The sequence below is a fragment of the Mesoplodon bidens genome (assembly GCF_964165515.1).
Source record: "Mesoplodon bidens genome assembly, chromosome: 18".
Classification (NCBI taxonomy): Eukaryota; Metazoa; Chordata; class Mammalia; order Artiodactyla; family Ziphiidae; genus Mesoplodon; species Mesoplodon bidens.
Window position 1 is genome coordinate 28956506 of NC_138175.1, and position 20747 is coordinate 28977252.

General features: G+C 39.8%; 1 protein-coding gene across 2 annotated transcripts in view; it reads right to left on the minus strand.

Annotated features, from left to right (window-relative positions):
* The window catches only part of NUP93 (nucleoporin 93), a 105492-nt gene that overhangs the window by 65605 nt on the left and 19140 nt on the right, over positions 1-20747 (minus strand). For both annotated transcript variants that reach the window (XM_081215922.1, XM_081215921.1), the window contains exon 3: positions 10928-11045. In XM_081215922.1, coding sequence (XP_081072048.1) covers positions 10928-11045 — 118 coding nt within the window. The remainder of the gene's footprint in view (positions 1-10927; positions 11046-20747) is intronic.

Here is a 20747-nt window from a genome sequence, read left to right on the forward strand (position 1 = left end):
TTCTAACGCCATTCAGTTCTCATTCACACCCTTAAAATCCCAAATTTAATGTTTTCTTGTCATCTAACTCCCTCAGCCCTCACTCACCCTCAATTCCAGTCAAGAGGTGTCCAGGTTGTGAAAAGGAGGGTAAGTCTTTCATAGGCAATGATTGTTTCCCTTCCAATCACTCTGAGCCCAGCTCCCTCCATAAGCAGGACACTGTACCTGCCCCTCAGCTAGATTCTAATTTCAACTTCACACTGGGAGAGTGGCACCAGGCACACGCTGAGGACCACTTATGTGGGAGTGCTTGCTTAGCTGGGCCCTACTCTTTGCACACCACCACCCCTGCCCAGTTAGTTCCCTGCTGGTCTTCTCTTCAAGATTCTGTTATGTTAGTTTGCATTTATTTCTAAGAGCCAGCTAGTCCAAAGAGTACCAATTTGCATGACTTAGGTATTAATGTTCTGCTGAATGTCAACTCCTCACTTTTGTGCTATCTCCTAGAAGTGAGTAATTTTGCTGTGCAGAAATTCCTTCCTGTATTCTGGAGCACACACCAAGTTGAGGGCTCTGCCTGTGTCTTTAAAAGCCAAACACACATAATACCCATAGGCAGCCAAATCACATTATAAGATGCAAGATTTCAACATTCCGGCACACTGCCAGAGCTTAATGGCCAGTCAGACGCTAAGTAAGGAAATGGGTCTGCATTAAACCTACAAATAAGTCAACAATCAATAGTTCAGGATTACAGTAGAAATTTGATGTGCCCTTTAAATTGCTTCTAGCATCATCCTTCTAACTCCAGCTCAGCTTCAGAAGCAAAACAAAACAAAGATGATCAAGCAAGAAGCTGAACCCAACCTATTTTTACAAGCACAAAGCCTTGGCATTTCAAAACTAAAAGCTGCTCCAGGATTTCACAGAAATCCTTTACAGTGTACCTGTAGGGCAGCAAAACTGAGAAATAATAGGCTGGGCTTTAGACAGTAAATTAAACTGACAGCTCAGCAAGCAGAAAACTATGGCAAAAAACCCAGCACCTGGAGATAAACGGAGGAAGCACGTTTGGCCTTCCTGCAAAACTCATCTTCCCCCCAAACCAGCAGTGTTTGTATTAAAGTTTAGAAAGCACATTCCAGCTTCTCCCTCAATCAACATTATTTTACTACTAAGCTTATATAAGTAAGAGCGATGCCCACCACATCCATTCTCTGTGGGCTTTGTACTCTTTATTTTGCTCTAAATGAGTGATCAATTATACCTCTATTTCCTATTTCTACCACCTTTCTCCTTCAAATATAACGTGGAAATTAGTCTACAATGAAGCTTAAAACCTAGAGGAATAAGGGAATAGTACTGAACTCAAACCCACAGAAGGGACTTCAAGTCTGGCATAATAGCCTTTTAGGCCTTAGGCTCCTCCTTGGTGAAATGGAATTAACAATAGCAACTGCCTCAGAGGGTTACTGGAAGGACTGAATGAGGAAACCCAGAGAGTGCTCAGTACAGTGTCTGGACACAATAAATGTTCAGTAAACCTTAGCTTTGCCTTCCCTATTTTAGCTGGGGTAAAACAGAAAACCGGAATTCAAAATTGTCTTTGGAGCCATGTTTCACTGTACCAACAAGTAAACTAAACAAAAGAAAGGAAGGGAGACAGGAAAGGAAGGGGAGAGAGATGAGGAGGGAAAGTGGCGGGGGCGGGGGGGGGGGGCGGAGAAAGGAAGAAAACATAGCTACTGAAACTAGTACTACCCAAAGTACAGCTGAAGAAGCACCCGTCCACAAGTAGTTTGTTCCCAGTCTGCAGCAGGTAAGTACAAAATCTGAGAATCAGCATTTAGAAACTTTTATAGCAACCTGACAAGAGTAATTCTATGTCCACTGAATTTAAAAAACTAAGGCTTACAGGAATTCCCTGGCCCTGGCAGTCGTTAGGATCCATGCTTTCACTGCTGGGGCCCTGGCTGGGGAACTAAGATCCCACAAGCCTCATGGCATGGCCAAAAACAAACAAACAAACAAAAAACAAAACCTAAGGCTTATATTCTGCATGTCTTTTATTTCATTTTTTTCTAGTAATTCATTTTTGCTGTATTTTATAAAAGTATCTCTCAGTCTGAGATAAACTGGGAAAAAAGAAACTTGAGAAACACGGATTATGTAAGCACCTTCTGAATACAACACCCATCACCATATTCCTTCAACAGGAAGACATGTGGGGCAGTGTGGGGCCTCATCACAGAGCCAAGTGCTACTGTGAATGCCTTAAACCTTCAAGGATTCACCAGGCCCTGCTCATTTAGAGACTGCTTCTGCTGAGACAGACTCATATGCACTGTGGATAACAGAGAACCGAGTAAGAAATGAGAAAGCACTCCCAGATAATATCATACAAGTATATTTTGGTACCTTGAGCAAATCAAGCATATTATAACCTTCCATGGCTGTCCCTAAGATAGTAAGACAGCTTTTTCTAATTAGACAATTTTTTTTAAATAGATAAAGGAGGAATGGAGAAAACTCTGCCCCACATCCTTGTGCTCATGTCATTCAAAGAAATAAATCAAATCAGGTAGTAATAAAAATCAGCCAGTGAATCCACACTCCCACTTACGTTCTGCTGACCTAATCCTCCCATTTGTGTTACAAACTAAATGAATAGCCTGGCTCTAGTTGTAAATGTGTTTTATAAGACAAAGGTTCTTTTTGTACAGTTTCTTGGAAGCTGTGTCACGCCCAGCCCTGCTCAGCAGATTCTGCTGCAGTGCTTCAAGTGCTGTGGTTTTCTGAAAAGCACAGGCGCGATTTTGCTGATGGTATCTCGGCCTCACAGCCACTCCATGGTGAGAAGCGGGGACTAGCCCTTCTGCCCTCCAGGATAACTGAAGCAGCGCGTGCACCGCTGCTCATCGTTAGCGTTGGAGACCAGGAGCTGCCTTCACCCTGAGCATGGGACTCACTCAACCTCTCCATATCTGAAGTGCAAGATGGAAGCCAACCATTTGCAAGACAGGAAAATGCTCAAAAAGGAAGCAATACACCCTGGTTCTGGGAGCTCTGCAGCAAAAGAAATTATAGTACTGGTCTTGTCAGTAGAGGACGTTGTTCATCCTACCTCCCAGCTTCTTTTCCTGGTCCCTGCCAACCAACAAACAGAAAAAAGCAAAACCAGGAGTATCTCCTGTCTGAACCCCTCTCTCAGTTCCTTCACAGAATGCAGATTTTTAGTGGAGACAAGGAGAACCTGGGCCCCAAAGTTTTATAACTAGGGAGCCACACTTTGTAACCACCACCAATGGAAGGAGCCACATCAGGCTGCTGGCCTGGGAAGCCATGGACTGAACACTGCGAAACAGAAATAAGAGATCACAGGGCGCTGTGGCAAGCAGATCAAAGTGGTGCACAGGGTCAAGGGCTGCCATCTGGGAATGACAGACTGGTCTACCGTAGTGCATTCGATATTTGACAAGGTTTTAACCCCCATTTAAATCAAACAGTTTAGCCCATTTCTGATTCCTGAAACCAAGCAATTTAAAGATACCAGAGTGAAGATAACAATATATGTTCCCCATCTCCGGAGTACTGGAGCATCAATAGATATCGGCAGGTTAAGAGAAGCTGGTAAAGAGGGAGGGGATGACTCAACTCCAGTTCAAAGGCACCAGGGCCTGGCCAATACTTGAAGCTCTATTAAATTGTTAGATAAATATTTTAGCCGTGGGCTTCTTCCAAAATACTCTTACAGAACCATTCCAACTTCTTTCTTAAGTTGGTAATTGATATTCCCCTGCTCACTACAGGATATAAGAAACCTCTGAGAAGACAAAAAAGCCTGTCATTTCCTGCCTGCACAGAATGCATTCAGCATCCATTTACTTGCTTGTTCTGAAAGCCCTGCATTCAGGAGTAAGTGTGAATGGTTAAGTAAAAAAGCTGAAATCTTATATCCTTGGCTCACATAAAAGCAGTTTTTCACATTTTCCACAGACGATGCCTTTAACAACCATTTCTATTCCAAAGTTACCATTTTTAATTCCATTCAGAGGACACTTTAATACAACTGCATACTTTGCCACCATACCATAATGTCTACCTTTCCCCTTATCACAAACAGGCAGAAAAATTAAATCATTTCAGTACTTACCACAGCAATCAGCATTAGACTACCTAATTATAAACACAAAATAGGATGGCACATTAACCTGCCTCTGTGAAGATACTATTTTTTCCTTTTTACATGTTTACTGGTTTTTACCAGCTCTGAGATTTACTCTGGGTCAGGGTTTAATGACAAGGAACAGCAAATAAGTGGGGGTGATGTGGGCACCGCAGTGTTTACCCAAGAGACGAAGCCTAGCACAGCTACTGCCCTGAACAAGAACACAGGACACAGTGTGATGTGTGTCTTTTCCACACGCACCTCAGCCACTACAACTGAATTCTGGCCTAAAATGTACCTGGTATTTGTTCTAGAAAAGGGTTTCTCTCTAACTAACGGGCTTTGGATCCAGTGGGAATTGGATTCATTTGCTAGTGAACCCAAGAGCATTACCTATAGCTTGTTTCAAGTCCAGGATAGGCAGCTGTTACAAGCTGGGAAAGGGCAAGATTCAAATATCCATTAAAGTCCTCTAAAAATTCATAAGAAAGGTTACCATGAACTTCCCACTGACTCTCTTAGGAGCAAGAGGAATATAACAAAGGAGGTCAATAAATCAAATGCTTAACTAAAAATCTTCACACTGTTAGATTCCATGCAACAGTCTCTTACATTTTTATATTATGTGAAAACATTTGAAGAGCAAAGTTTTATTCCTTCAGAGTCCATCAATTCAAAATTTCTAATCATCCAATTTGGGCTAGATCACTATTATTTGCAGAAAAGACTGCTCAAGCATATTAAGAGCAGAAACAATAAGGAAGATAAGTATGTTTTGCCTACTTAAACCATTTCTCAGAATTGCTATACAAATTATCAGTATGCAAATAGATGCAACTCTTATGAATGAACCTCATCTCTTCCTTAATTTACTAAAACAGTTTTGGTAAGACCTCTCCTTGGTACACACACTTAGCAGTTGCAGTTTCTAGGAATAGATGAAAATGACAACTACATTTCTTTAAAAATAATTCCAGAATTAAGATATTGTTCACCCATTCAGAATGCACCCTCCCTCAACTAATTCGAGCTAGGGAAAGCTTACTGCACCTTTCCCTCAATATTAATACTTTGCCAGTACTAATCCTGAAGAACTGCTATTAGCATACTAATCACTCTAAGAAAGTCTGAACTTCTTTTCAACAAACTGCCACAGGATTTCTGGAACCAATTCCCTACCAACAACTTGCCAGTACTACAAACACACAATTAGCACTCAAGACAACTACTTTTCCTCTTGGCTGTAATACACAGCTGCATTTAATCAGCAGTACCTTAATTCTGAAGGTATAAAATTAAAAGATAAACTATGAAAATAACAATTTAGGTGATATGGGATTATACCACCAGTGATTCATTTTTATGCTTACCAAAGCCATTTAACTTCTTCTGATTATTTGAAAGATAAGCTAAGAGTGGTTTGAGTATACTCTACGTTACCAAGGACAGAAAAAGGAAGGAAACAATGAAAATTTTATTATAGATATAGTGTGGTAAGTAGAACGAGTTTTTAACAAGTCAATTATTATTGCACCATTTTCTTATAGTTATTTTATCCTCTTTTTAAGACTTCTTTTTCTCTTTATTCATACAGGACAGATTTCCATCTGGAAATTGAGCATATTATGAAGACATTTAGTTCCATATAGGGTTTTTTTGTGTGTAGAAGGGACTACATTTTCATTTATCATGATTTAAATTGGTTGCTAAGTCAATTCCAACAACATAAAGTTGTTTACTTTGTGGGGGAACATTCAGAAAGTTTTGTTTTTTCCTAAGCAGTAAAGCCAACATGCTATATTTGGAGGCCATGGGAAGAGAGATCTGAGACTATGAAAGAGGTGGCATCTAGGAAAGCCTTAAGAGGGTCAGACTGAAATTATGGCTCAGACATTTTCAGAGGTGCTACTCCACGCTAAAGGAAGGGGGTGAGCAAAGGCCTAAAGTATAAAAGGAAAATGAAAGAGTTTGGTAACCTGGTTAGCTGAAGTAGAAATCTCTCTCTCACACACCCCCCAATTTAATCCTACCTATACTTACCCTGTAAACTAGAGTACTTAAAAATACTTAAAAAAAATCAGACTGTCTCTAGTTGGAAAATGTCTCTTGAGAAATCTCTTAAATACATTATAGAACATTAACCTGTTTGGAGAGAATGACTATGACTAAACTCTGGAATCAGACAAGGGTAGTCAGCCTCACTTTCCAAAGGCCTGAAAGAGAGTGCTGAGGATGAGATCAGATACTTGGTTGAGGTTTGCAGTCCCTGGAACAACTAGAAATAGACGTCTTATCCTGAAACTCCTCCATGAAACAGAGTTACGATTTGAAGATGTTTCATTTATTACAGTTAATTGACAGTTTTAAATTTTCTGGCACTGTAAGTATAGTGGGTTGAAGTGGGTACTGCCAAAAATATATGTCTAAGTCCTAACTCCTGGTACCAGTGAACGTGATCTTATTTGGAAATGGGGTCTCTGCAAATGTAATTAAAGTAAGCATCTCAAGATGAGACCACCTTGGAGTTAGGGTGGGCCCTAAATCCAATGGCTGGTGTCCTTATAAGAGAAGGGAAAAATGGATTTGACACACCTGACAAAAAACCTATGAAGATGGAGGCAGACTGGACTTATGCTGCCACAGATCAAGGAATGTCAGGAGCCACCAGAAGCTAAAAGAGGACAGTCTCCTCTTGTGCCTTCGGAGGGCGCTGCCAACACCCCAATTTCAAAGTTCTGAGCTCCAGACTGTGAGAGAATGCATTTCTAATGTTTTAGGCCACTAAGTTTGTGGCAATTTGCTGTGGCAGCCATAGGAATCTAATACAGTAAGTTCAGCAATAATATTATTATATTTTGGTTTAATGCCATTTGGAAATATTACAGCCTAACGCCGAGAAACTGCAGCTCCCATTTTTTATGGCCAAGCCAGGCTGTTTCTGCAGAGCCTTCTTGAAAAATACATGTAATCTAGTGAAAAAGCCCAGAATATAACTGAACTGTGTAACTGTGCACTTTATTACTCTATAATACACATCATCCATGGTACATTAGGTCTGTTCAGACCACAGTAAAAATGTGCAGTCTGCCCTCTATATTTTTTTCCAAAGACGGAAGTGAGCAAGTGGATCTCTGTGAGAGGAACCATACTTGCAAGCACCACAAAGTCACTCAGAATAGAGCAGTACAGTTGTTTTAGTACCATGTCCTCTTAACAGTTATGGCTCTTCAGCTCCATTACAAAAATGTGTAGGCCTTCTTTATGACCATTTCCAAAAATTAAATCAATAAACATTAAAAAAAAATCCACTAGCATCAGCCATACATATATTTAAGTGGGTTTATTTAAATATGTTACTTTTGCTGGCCACAGCAGTCTTTTAAAAATGCATTATCAATGCATGCCAACATCACTGTTTATGACAAACAACAAAAAACCTGTATTAATTTCAAGCTCCATTAGAAAAAGAAGGAAATACAATCAATGTTTACGAAACAGAAAAGGACAACCTATTCATGGGAAAATGTCTTTCCAAGCTTATAAGTAATGCAAACAATGGATGGTACAAAGTCTTGGACAGCACCTGTCAAAGGATCCTTCAGCATTTCCTTTTATGGATTTATAAGCTGACATAATAAATTCACTCTGACTGATACTCAGTACGTGGGATTAGGGTACGTTCTCATCTCAAGAACTGCACTGGTTGGAAAACAAAAGCTCATACACAAAAATCGATCAGATTTATGGTATGTGAATTATATTTCAGTAAAGCTGGTAAAAATAAATGAGAAAAAAAACGTCCATCAAAAAGTATATCTGGGGCTTCCCTGGTGGCGCAGTGGTTGAGAGTCCACCTGCTGATGCAAGGGACATGGGTTCGTGCCCCGGTCCGGGAAGATAGCACATGCCGTGGAGCGGCTGGGCCTATGAGCCATGGCCGCTGAGCCTGCGTGTCCGGAGCCTGTGCTCCGCAGAGGGAGAGGCCACAACAGTGAGAGGCCTGCGTACTGCCAAAAAAAAAAAAAAAAGTATATCTGGCCTTTTTAAAAACAAAAAATTGAAAATGTCCAAATTAACTCTTCCTGGACAACCAACACATTAAGAGAAGAATTAAAAGGAGGACCACTCCATGCTAAGGGCGAAAGCTGGCTTGGCTCCTATATTTGACTACTACACAGGAAGTCAGGGAAGGACATGATACTACTATGGGTACAGGAAGTTTAGGCATAGATCAGCTGAGCCACACAATACAACTTAAAACTCCAATCTCTATCAATCACTAGAGCTATCTCAGATTAGGCCAAAGACTCAGCCCTTTAGAAGTTAAATTTTCTCCTTTAAGCCTTTGCTGGCAAGAAGATGAAGTCAATAGAGGATTTTATTTTGAAATTAGTTAGTCTTAAATCTTTACTTCAGGTCTAGATGATCAATTCCCAATTAATCAAAACTTACCTTGGAGTGAACCACTTCACATTTTTAAAGCTATTCCAGAAAAAGCTCAACTGAGAGGTAAAATTTTGAAATGGAGGCATCCTTCCTCTCAAAGTTCAAAGGCTCCCCAGTGGTGCAGGACCAAAACTCTTAGCCATGCTCATTCCAAATTAAGAAACTCTCTTTCATGTGACCAAGCATGCATTGCTAGGAAGCCACCTAATGGGGCTATTGAAGGACAGTGTTCATGCATAAAGTAGAAGGTTAGAATAAATGATCATTATGACTCAATACATTTATAAACCTGTCATTAATATCTCAAAGCAAAAAATGTTGTACCACATCAGTTGGAATTCATGAAGTGCATCACTAAATGTTGCTGGGTATTCCAAATATGTATTACAAATATGCCAAAGAAAATCTAAAAAGCAGTTTTTAAAATAAACAACTTATTTGGCATTTTAAACATTAAAAACAACTCAAACAAACAAATAACCTTTCAGCAAGTGCCATTTCTTTCCACACTATTAGGAATACTTCCCCACATATATGGTGATTATTCAAATTATTTGAGCTGTATCTCATTCACTCACCTGTTATGGGAGTAAGTATTTGTTTCTAGGGCATCAAGCAGTTGAAATAGAAGGTGGGGAGAGCAACAGCTAAAACTTAAAAACAAAAAAAAAAGAGGCAAGTATACATGCCATTTTGAGATTACATGGAAAGGGCTTCCCTGGTGGCACAGTCATTAAGAATCATTCGCTTGCCGGTGCAGGGGACACGGGTTCCAGCCCTGGTCTGGGAAGATCCCACGTGCCGCGGAGCAACTAAGCCCGTGCACCACAACTACTGAGCCTGCGTCCTGCAACTACTGAAGCCAGCATGCCTAGAGTCCATGCTCCGCAACAAGAGAACCCACCACAATGAGAAGCCCACGCACAGAAACGACGAGTAGCTCCCGCTCGCAGCAACTAGAGAAAGCCCACGCACAGCGATGAAGACCCAATGCAGCTAAAAATAAATTAATTAATTAAAAAAAAAAGATTACACGGAAATAAGAAGGCATCTATAAGGTGACAGGCAAACATAATTTAGTATATAAAACTGGAAAAAAACTGGATTTTCATACTCTGGGAACATATCAATAACAGGGAAAATAATGAATATCTATAGTTACTGAACTCTCAACTCAAAGTTGAGGGTTTTAGGTTTCTCAAGTAGAATAAACGCAGTAGAATTATGGCCATTACTATAGATGGATTAAAACAGTTCTCGGAAGGGTAGTGGAGTAAAGAGCATTAATTCAAATTGAGCTCAAATAATAAATAACAGATCCATCTGTACTAGGATTTGCCTTTGTAGGACCTGCATCCTTTCATCTCAAAGGTAAATCAATGATAAAAATGGTATCCCACTATCCTTTCACTCTAACACAAGTCAGTGTTCCAATTCCTCAGAACTAAATGGATCACAGGACTTCCCTGGTGGTCCAGGGGGTAAGACTCTGTGCTCCCAATGCAGGGGGCCTGGTTTCAATCCCTGGTTGGGGTACTAGATCCCACATGCATGCCACAACTAAGAGTCCATGTGCCACAACTAAAGAATCTGCATGCCATAACTAAGACCTGGTGCAGCCTGAAGGAATGAATGAATGAATAAATGAATAAACAAATATAAAAAAAAACCCAACAACTAAATGGATCACAAGATTTTTCCTTAACAATTTTGAACACACACACACACACACACACACACTCACACACACACACAAAAATACCAGTTTCTGATTAGATTAAAATAGCAATCAATTGTGCCAGTGGCATGCTAGGTTAAATGAGACAGGAGTGCTCTATCAGACCATTTCCTGGTGCCACTAATGGAGCCAAATACTTCCTAGAAATCGATGAGTAGGTTTCAGTAAATAGTACTCTGTTTCCCCAGCTCTTTGCCAAGCCATACAAGCAAGATGTAGAAGAGAAATGTGGAAGACGAATAGTAAAATTATTTGAGATCTAGCAAAGAAAGCAAGGGAAACTTACAACTAATGTCTCCGTGCCTTGGATTAAGCCCAAAGAAGGAAGAGGAATCTGTGCTCATAATTACAATAATTTAAAAAGTGCAGGTCGGTAATGCTTTCCTAAATTCAGCCTTACAGAGCACCCTGAAAATAATCCAATGTTCCTCCAAAGCTGAGCCTCCCATTCTCTTAATATCTGAGGAAGAAGAGAATTAACAAAGAAATGTGATATTCCTAAACCAGCTGGTGAACAAAAGGCCAGGGTCTTCAGCCTGGGTTGCATGCTCAGGGTTGCACCTGCACCAGTCCTGGTACCTGGCAGCCCTTACCTGAATGTCTGTGTCCTTCACAGGCTCAAGAGGCTCAAAGGTGGTGGCTGCACTCAGACTCTCCAATCGCTGGGAGATGTGGGATATGTCAAGTCCCCGAGACCCGAGGAGAACTGACCTATATGAGGATATAGGGCAGGGAGAAAAAAGTAGAATTAGAACATCTAATATGCTTCCTAAAATACTAGAGAGTATTTTTAGTATGAAACTAAAAATTCTTATATACTGCCCAAACACTTCTGTATGGTTGTTTTATACCTTTCCAAAAAGATCTACCACCTGGGATAACAGACACAACGTTGCATTTGGTAGTAAGAGAGAGTTCTGATCATGCCTAAATTAGAGTGAGGGACCTGTCTAGGATAAATTGATAGCATATCAATAAAATTACAGGCTAGACTGCTCCAAACACTTTACAGTAAAGAAAATCGTGAGGTAGATATTATTCTCAATCCCCGTTTTACAGATGAGGTAACCAATGTGCAAAGAGGTTAACCAACTTATCAAAAGTCACAGAGCCAGGAAACAGCAGAGCCAGGTCACCAAGCTCCACAGCACAAACTCTTAACCACCATCCTATATTTACAGCCTCTATAAAGACAGATGTAGTAAACCACAAAATTTTAGAAGCTTCAGGAGAACCTAGTCTAAACTTCATTCATTAATTAAGGAAACTGAAAGTCCAGGGCAATCAATAACTTGCAAAGGGCAGGGAAACCAGAATCCAAGGCCAGTTCTCCAAAGCTTCTCTTCAAAAGCCAAATACCATGTGCAGTACATCTTCAAATTCCCTCTCTGCTGCCCAATCCAACAGTAGAGGAAGCTGTCACCTGACTAATAAATGCTTTTGAAGAGAGATGGGAACACTACAGCTGGCTTTATGTCTACTCATCTGGAGCAATATAACAATGGGAGAGCAAAAAAAAAATTATAGATTCTCACTAATATCTAGAACATTCTCTGGAAGAAAGAAACTTAGGGAAATTAATTGTTTAGACTGTTGCTTTTGGATTATGATTTAGTACCACCAAATCCCATCGATAAAGTCTGTGCTCATTCTTAGTAACTTAGAAGCTAGACCACCTGGTGGCATAAATAACCCTAACACCTATGGGTGTTACACTGAAGATGACCAATTCTGAACTAACACACTTACTGGAAAAAAGAAAAGACTTCTCATGCTTATTTCCATTCTACTTAGTACCACAGGAATAGATAATGTGCACCCAGAGGGCTCCACACTGTAGATTTTTGTCTCTTCCGTGCAGACTGGTCAGCTATGATGCCATCCCTGAGGCTTCCCCTCCAGGCTATCATTTCAAATAGATAATCTTGCCTCTCTCTTCTAACAATCCTTGATGGCTAACTTTCTAGTACAGTGGTTCCCAGTCCTGGTTGCACATTAGAATCGTCTAGACAACTTTCCTCCCAATGATTCTGATTAGTGTTGTGTAAGCCTGGAGCACGGGTATCAGTATTAGGCTCTCCTTCCCTTTTTTATAACAGCTTTACTGAGATATTATTCACATATCATACAATTCACCCATTTAAAGTGTAGAATTCCATGGGTTTTAGTATATTCACAGAGTTGTACAACCATCGCCACAAGCTGTTTTAGAATATTTTCATCACCCCTCCCTGCCAAAATTTCCCCCACTCCATAAGCAGTCATGGGAATATATCAATAAAATGCTCATGTCTCCACAAATCTCCCCCTAACCACTAATTTATTTTCTGTCTCTATAAATTTGCCTACTCTGGACATTTTCTATAAATGGAATCATACAATATGTGGTCTTTCATGACTGGTTTCTTTCACTGAGCATAACGTTTTCAAGGTTCATCCATGTTGTAGCATGTATCAGTACTTCATTTCTTTTTATTATTGAATAGTACTCCATCATATGGATACGCTATATTTTATATTAATGAACATATCATCATTTGAAGGACATTTGGGTTGTTTCCACTTTTTGGTTATTATAAAAAATGCTGCCATGAACATTCATGTGCAAGTTTTTGCGTGAACGTATGTTTTCATTTCTCTTGGGTATACACCTAGGAGTGGAACTGCTAGATTATATATTGACTCCCTGTTTAACCTTCTGAAGAACTGCCAGACTATTTTCCAAAGCAGCTACACTATTTTATATTCCCATGAGCAATGTACAAGGGTTCTAATTTTTTCCACACTCTTGCCAATACCTGTTACTACCTTTTTGATTATAGCCATTTTAGCCAACTCCTTTTTAAACTATTATAGAAAAAAATCTTAATATGAAATTAAAATAATAAACCCTGTACCTATCACCCAGCTTGAAAAACTAGCGTGTCGTAGCAAACTCTATTTTCATCTACATCACTACCTACTTTCCTCTCTCTACCACCCAGATTATTTCGAAGTAAATCCAAAATATTCTCTTAATTATTTCATAACTTTAAAATGTGTTTGTTTGAATGGAATACAAGTAAGTTCTCTACCTGCAAATAATTGATATGCCTCCAAATGTCTTTTAATATTTGAGTTGCCCCTCCATCTCATTTTTTTTTCTTACAATTTCTTTGTTGGAGACTCTAGATTATTTGTTCCATAGAGCAGTGCTACTCAAACTTGAAATGTGCATGTGAATCACCTGGGAAGCTTGTTAATACGCATATTGTTTCAGTAGGTCTGGGATAGGGCCTGAGGGTCTCCATTTCTAAAAAGCTCACAGCTGATGCTTATGCTGTTGATCTATGGACCAGACTCAAAGCAGCAAGGATGTAGTTTCCCACATAACAGGTTTTACTGATTGCATCCCCATGATGTAATTTAACATGTTCCTCCGGCCCCTCCTATCCAATTTCCTGTAAATTGAAAGTAAGTGCTAATGGTTTGATCAGATTCAGGTGGCATTATTATTATTATTTTTTGGTTCAATTACTTCAGACTTTTATCAAGAGGTATGTAATATCTGATTACCTCTTTTTGGAATGTTACCAGACACTGATGATCATTGCTTAGATGCATTAATTCCTTAGAGGTTGCAAAATGGTGGTATTCTGTCTCTATTAGCTGGAATATTTCCCCTCAGAGACACTCTTCATCAACTATGTGGTTACTCTGAATAATGAGTTGATTCTCTAGCATTCTCCAAAGGTGACTGATGAGTTTCGCTTGAGTATCATTATGAACTCATGAATTTAAACATATCTGATGTATTTCAATCCACTGCAGTTATTATCCTTATCATGGCCAAAATCATCTCATCTTTGGCCAGTAGAAGCCTTTTCAAGTTGGTTTCTGAGTTCTTTTGACATGACTCAAGTTGACCTACATAACTTCCTTGCCATCTGGTATGACAAGACAAGTTCATCTTGCCCCAGACCTGGAATCGGTCAACTCTCCAAAGAGCCCGTTACTTTTTATTACGAAATGGATTTTTAGAGACCACTATCTGGGCACTAAGATTGCTCATTGCTACGCTGTTTCTAAGCCTTTCAGTAAGCAGAGCTACAAATAGAGTTTTTACTTTTGTTTCAGTTTCCTTAAGATAAAATACATCACGAGTTCATACTGACATTTCCAATTCAAAATTAAAAACATAAAGTTTGGGTTTAACCTCATAGATTTTCTATCTGTATCTCCTTTCTCTCATACCCAAAGTCCTAGTTCTCAGCATCACCACCTTAACTACTTATTTGCTTTATCCTACACTATACACACAATAGTCTCAAAACAGCAGTATCAATCCCTCTACCAATAATATCATTATTGAAGACCGATTAAGATATTACTTGGAAATGTTCCTCTCTGAATGATTATGTCACCAACTGAATGAGCATTTATTTTCCTTCTTTAGGAATTCTTTTTTTGAAATTTAATTTTGTTTTATAATTACACAAAATATTTATACAATTCCAAAGTCAAATCTATAAAAAAAAGTCCATCTTCACCTTATTTTTTCCCTTTTCCTATAGATAACCCTTTGTTTGTTTGTTTACACCATTTATATATATATATTTTTTGTGGTACGCGGGCCTCTCACTGTTGTGGCCTTTCCCGTTGCGGAGCACAGGCTCCAGACGCGCAGGCCCAGCGGCCATGGCTCACGGGCCCAGCCGTTCCGTGGCATGTGGGATCTTCCTGGACCGGGGCACGAACCCATGTCCGCTGCATCGGCAGGCGGACTCTCAACCACTGCGCCACCAGGGAAGCCCACACCATTTATATTAATCACACCTTTTTATTTCCTGTATTTGTTGCTTTGACATCTAGGGCCTTGCAGGCACTGGAGTGACTGCCTCTCCCACAGTTAGCTAATTCCTAGAGGCCTGTAAGCGCATATAAGAACATATGCACACTAATCAATCCAGAGCCCATACCTCAACCACCTCCTTCATTGGGTCACTATCCCCTGCCCTAATCATCTCAGGGTGAGGTACCAGACAACTAGAGACAGCGCCTTTACCCTAGAGCCCACTGAGGCTATTCAAACTAGCCAATCCTAAGCCTGCTCACCCTGCCTTCCCAGAGAAACCTCAGTAAAGGCTCTTGCCCAGGTTTTCCCCTTGCTTCCTCTGCCCCCTGACTGACCTCAGTGCTCCCTCAGTGGCCCTGCATGGCATGCCCTGCCTCCTGTTTCCAGAGAAATGTGAGTAGAGGGCTTCCCTGGTGGCGCAGTGGTTAAGAATCCGCCTGCCAATGCAGGAGACACGGGTTCGAGCCCTGGTCAGGGAAGATTCCACATGCTGCAGAACAACTAAGCCCATGCACCACAACTACTGAGCCTGCGCTCTAGAGCCCGAGCTCCACAACAAGAGTAGCCACTGCAATGAGAAGCAGGTGCACCGCAACGAAGAGTAGCCCCCGCTTGCATCAGCTAGAGGAAGCCTGCACACAGCCATGAAGACCCAATGCAGACAAAAAAAAGAAAAAAAAGAAATGTGAGTAGAAACTTCTTCCTTCATGACAGTCATGTCATATCCATGTTTGCATGTCTTACCAAACCTGATTATAGTAAATCTCAGCTACTTTTAAACACCTTCCTTCTTTTTTTATTAGCAGTTAGGTATATAAGTTTTAAAAACAGCTTTATTGAGCTATAATTCACATACTATACAATCACCCACTTAAAACGTATAATTCATAGATACATTTATAAATGAATCACTTTGTTGTACACCTGAAACTAACACAACATTGTTAATCAACTATACTCCAATATAAAATAAAAATTAAAAAGAATTTTAAAAAATGGCAGAATGTTGATATGATAGGTGATGGGTACCTGGGAGTTTATTATACTGTTTTCTCTACTATTGTGTATGTTTTAATATTTCCATAATAAAAGTGTTAAAAGTAAGTGTAATAAGAGGGGAAAAAAAGAATCTCAAAAAAAAAAAGTATAATTCAGTGGGTTTTAGTATAGTCACAGATTTGTGCTACCACCACTACAATCGATTTTAGAATATTTTCATCACCCAGAAAAGAAATCACCCTACCCACCAGCAGTCACTCCCTATGTCCCCTAATCTACCCACTCCCTTGGCAACCTCTAATCTACTTTCTGTTTCTACAGATTTGCCTATTCTGGACATTTTCTATAAATGGAACTATACAACATGTAGTCTTGTGACTGGCTTCTTTCACTTAGCATAATGTTTTCAAGGTTCATCCATGTTGGAGCATGTATTAGTAGTTCATTCTTCTTTATTGCCAAATAGTATTCCATTATATGGATATGCCACTTTTATTTATCAATTCATCAGCTGCTAGACATTTCAACTGTTTATACTTTTTGGTGATTATGAGTAATGCTGCTATGAACGCTCATGTACAGGTTTTTGTGTGGACAACTGTTTTCATTCCTCCTGGGTATAAACCTGGGAGTGGAACTGCTCAGTCATATGGTAACTCTATATTTAACCTTTTGAGAAACTGCTGGACGGTTTTCCAAAGTGGCTGCACCACTTTACATTCCTACCGACAGTTTACGAGGGTTTCAATATTTTCCACATTCTCACCAACATTTGTTATCCGTCTTTTTGATTACAGCCATCCTAGTGGGGGTGAAGTGGTATCTTATTGCGGTTTTGATTTGCATTTCCCTGATGGTTAGTGATGTTGAGCATCTTTTCATTTGCTTATTGGACATTAATATACCTCCTTTGCAGAAATGCCTATTCAGATCTTTTGCTCATTTTAAAACTGGGTTGTCTTTTGGTCCAGCCACTAAGTAAAACAATATGGAGGTTTCTCAAAAAACTAAAAATAGAACTACCATATAATCCAGCAATTCCACTCCGGGGTATGTACTTGGCAAAAATGAAAACACTAAACCAAAAAGATACATGCATCCACAGCAGCACTATTTACAATAGCCAAGATATGAAAACAACCCAAGTGCCCATCCATAGCTGATAAAGAAGATGTGATACACAAAGTAGACTGTTACTCAGCCATAAAAAAGAATGAGGGACTTCCCTGGTGGTGCAGTGGTTAAGAATCCACCTGCCAATGCAGGGGACACAGGTTTGATCCCTGGTCCAGGAAGATTCCACATGCCACGGAGCAACTAAGCCCATGTGCCACAACTACTGAGCCTGCACTCTAGAGCCCGTGAGCCACAACTACTGAGCTCACACGCCACAACTACTGAAGCCTGCATGCCCTAGAGCCCACACACCGCAACTGCTGAAGCCCGTGTGCCTAGAGCCCGTGCTCCACAATAAGAGAAGCCACCGAAATTAGAAGCCTGCACACCGCAACGAAGAGTAGCACCTGCTCACAACAGGTAGAGAAAGCTCGTGCAGCAACGAAGACCCAATGCAGCCCAAAACAAAAAACAAACAAAAAAGAATGAAAATCTGCCATTTGCAGCAATGTGCATGGGCTGAGAGAACATTACGCTTAATGAAATAAGTCAGACAGAGAAAAACAAATATTGTATGATATCACTTACATGTGGAATCTAAAAAATAATGCAAACCAACGTACACACAAAACAGAAACAGACTCATAGATATAGAAAACTAATGGTTACCAAAAGGGAGAGGGAAAGGGGGAGGGGCAAATTAGGGGTATGGGATTAAGAGATACAAACTACTATATATAAAATAGATAAGCAACGAGGATATACTGTATAGCACAGGGAATTATTATATCCATTATCTTGTGACAACTTTTAACGGACTTTAATCTGTAAAAACACTGAATCACAATGCTGTACACCTGAAACTAATATAATATTGTAAATCAACTATACTCCAAAATAAATTGGGTTGTCTTTATTATTGAGTTGTAAGAGTTTTTAATATGTTCTGGATATAAGCCCCTTATTCGACATACATTGTAATATGCAAATATTTTCTCCCCATTCTGTGGGTTGTTTTCTCTCCTGATAGTGTCCTTTAAAGCACAAAAGTTTTTTTAATTTTGATGAAGTTCAGTTTATCTATTTTTGATTCTGTCACTTATGCTTTTGGTTTCACATCCAAGAAGGTCAGGAAGATTTACACCTATAGTTTCTTTTAAGAGTTTTAAAGTTTTAAAGCTTTAAAGACAAATACCATATGATTTCACTTATATGCAGAATCTAAAAACCAAATCAAATGAACAAACATAACAAAACAGACTCATAGATTCAAAGAACAAACAGGTGGTTGCCAGAGGGGAGGAAGGTGGGGGGAATGAGTGAAATAGGTGAGGGAGATTAAGAGGTACAAACTTCTAATTACGAAATAAATGCATCACTGGAATGAAATGCACAGCATGGGGAATATAGTCAATAATATTGTAATAACGTGGTACGGTGACAGATGGTAACTAGACTTATTGTGGTGACCATTTTGTAATGTATAGAAATATCGAGTCAGTATGCTGTGCACCTGGAACTAACATAGTGTTGAAGGTCAATTATATTCAATTAAAAAAAAAAAAGAATTGTTTCGGTCATTCTAGGTTCCTTGAATTTCCATATGAATTTTAGGATCAATTTACAAATTGCTGCAAAAAAGCCAGCTGGGATTTTGATACGAATTGCAGGTAATCTATAGATCAATTTGGGAAGTGTTACCATCTTAATAATATAAAGTCTTCCAATCCATGAATATGGACTTTCTTTCACCTGCTTTCTTAAATAAATGATAAAGTACTATACCCTTTCCTCCACCTTGCATGTTTATTTTACTTAACGATATGGCCTGGAGTTGCTCCATCCATGGCAGTGTATATTCTCATTCCTTTGTGCTACTGAAAAGCTATGCACATGTACCAATATTCAACCAGTCCCATATTGATGGATGTCAGAGTTGTTTCCAACTTTTGCTATTACAAATAATGCTGCAAAGAATAACCTTGTGCACACATCTTTTCATACTTTTGCCAGTGTATCTTTGGGAGAGATTCCCTGGAAGCGGGACTGCTGGGTCAAGAGTAAATGCACTAGCTATTGCCAAATTCTGTGCCACAGGCACTCTATCTCCACCAGAGATACATGAGAACATATCCAGTGCCCAGTGATTTTAAGGCATACCAGGGTTGGGAACCTTGGCATTTAAAAATTAGCTATTAGAATTATGAGAAGAGAAAGGATATCCAAGTGGCTGGTGCCTGGAGGAACTGTGGGCCTGTGCAGTGCATATGCAGAACTCCTGATGGGGGAGGGGGAGGGAGGAACGATGAAGGAGGCAGGGAATCTAGGGTAGGGATGGTTTTACAAATAAAGGCTGTACCAGAAACTTTCAGCTTCTAAGGGTGGAAAAATCCAAAGGTTCCCTGCCCCCAACCTGCCCCAATTTTTGTAAGCCAGGCAGCTTCTCTTGAGCACAGAGCCAGAGAGGCTGGAGTCAAACAGTGCAGTCCCAGGAGAACAGGAGGACAAAAGCTGTTCTCAGTCAGTATACATGGGGAGCAGAAAAAAAGTCAAGAGGCTTGAGTTAGTCCCACCAGTCACTTACTGACTGAAAATCCTGGGTGCATCACTTTTCCAAGCTTCCTTTTTCTCCTGCTAACATGTGAAGGAAAACCCTGCCTCTCTCACGTCTCAGGCTTGTGAAGACCAGTCAAGAGAGCACCTATTATATGCCTATGGGAACTGAAAGTGCCTTACAAACGTGAGGGATTCTCACTGCCCAAGCTGGATTTGAGTGCTGGTGTGACCGACCACTTGCTTATCTGACTCTCCTCAATTATAAAACAGAGACAGTAACACTTATTTCACAGGGTTATTTTAAGAGGAAAGTATATAATGCATGTAAAGTACTTGGCACAATGTCTGACAAACAGTAAGTGCTTTAAAAGGTAGGTTAGTACAAGCATAGTAAAGTTATAATCTGCTGTTTAACTCTGGGCAAATAAATGTTTATACATGCTTTGCTTGAACATGAAGAAAAGTGTGAAAGAATAAGTAAATTAAAAACACTGATTACCTTGGAGGGTAAAGTTAGAGAGAGAGAATGATTGCTGCATTTTTCTTTGTACACCTCTAGGTTGTTTGGTTTCTGAGCTGAATGGAAAAATCCAGTGAGGCATCTCCAATGAGAAAAAGGGGGGATGCAATTGACGATGTGTACCCAGGGAGGGCTTCACAGCTAGTGATAATATTCCATGTCTTAACTGTGCCATGTGCACAGGAGTATTCATTCATTTTCCTATTATTTACACCAGGAGTCAACAAACTTATTCTGTAAAAGGCAGACAGTAAGTGCTTCAGGCTTTGCCGGCCATACAGTCTCTGTCATCACTACTCAACTCTGCTACTATAGCACAAAAGCAGCATAGACAATACATAAACAAGTAAGTGTGCCTGTGTTCCAATAAAACTTTAACAGGCAGCAG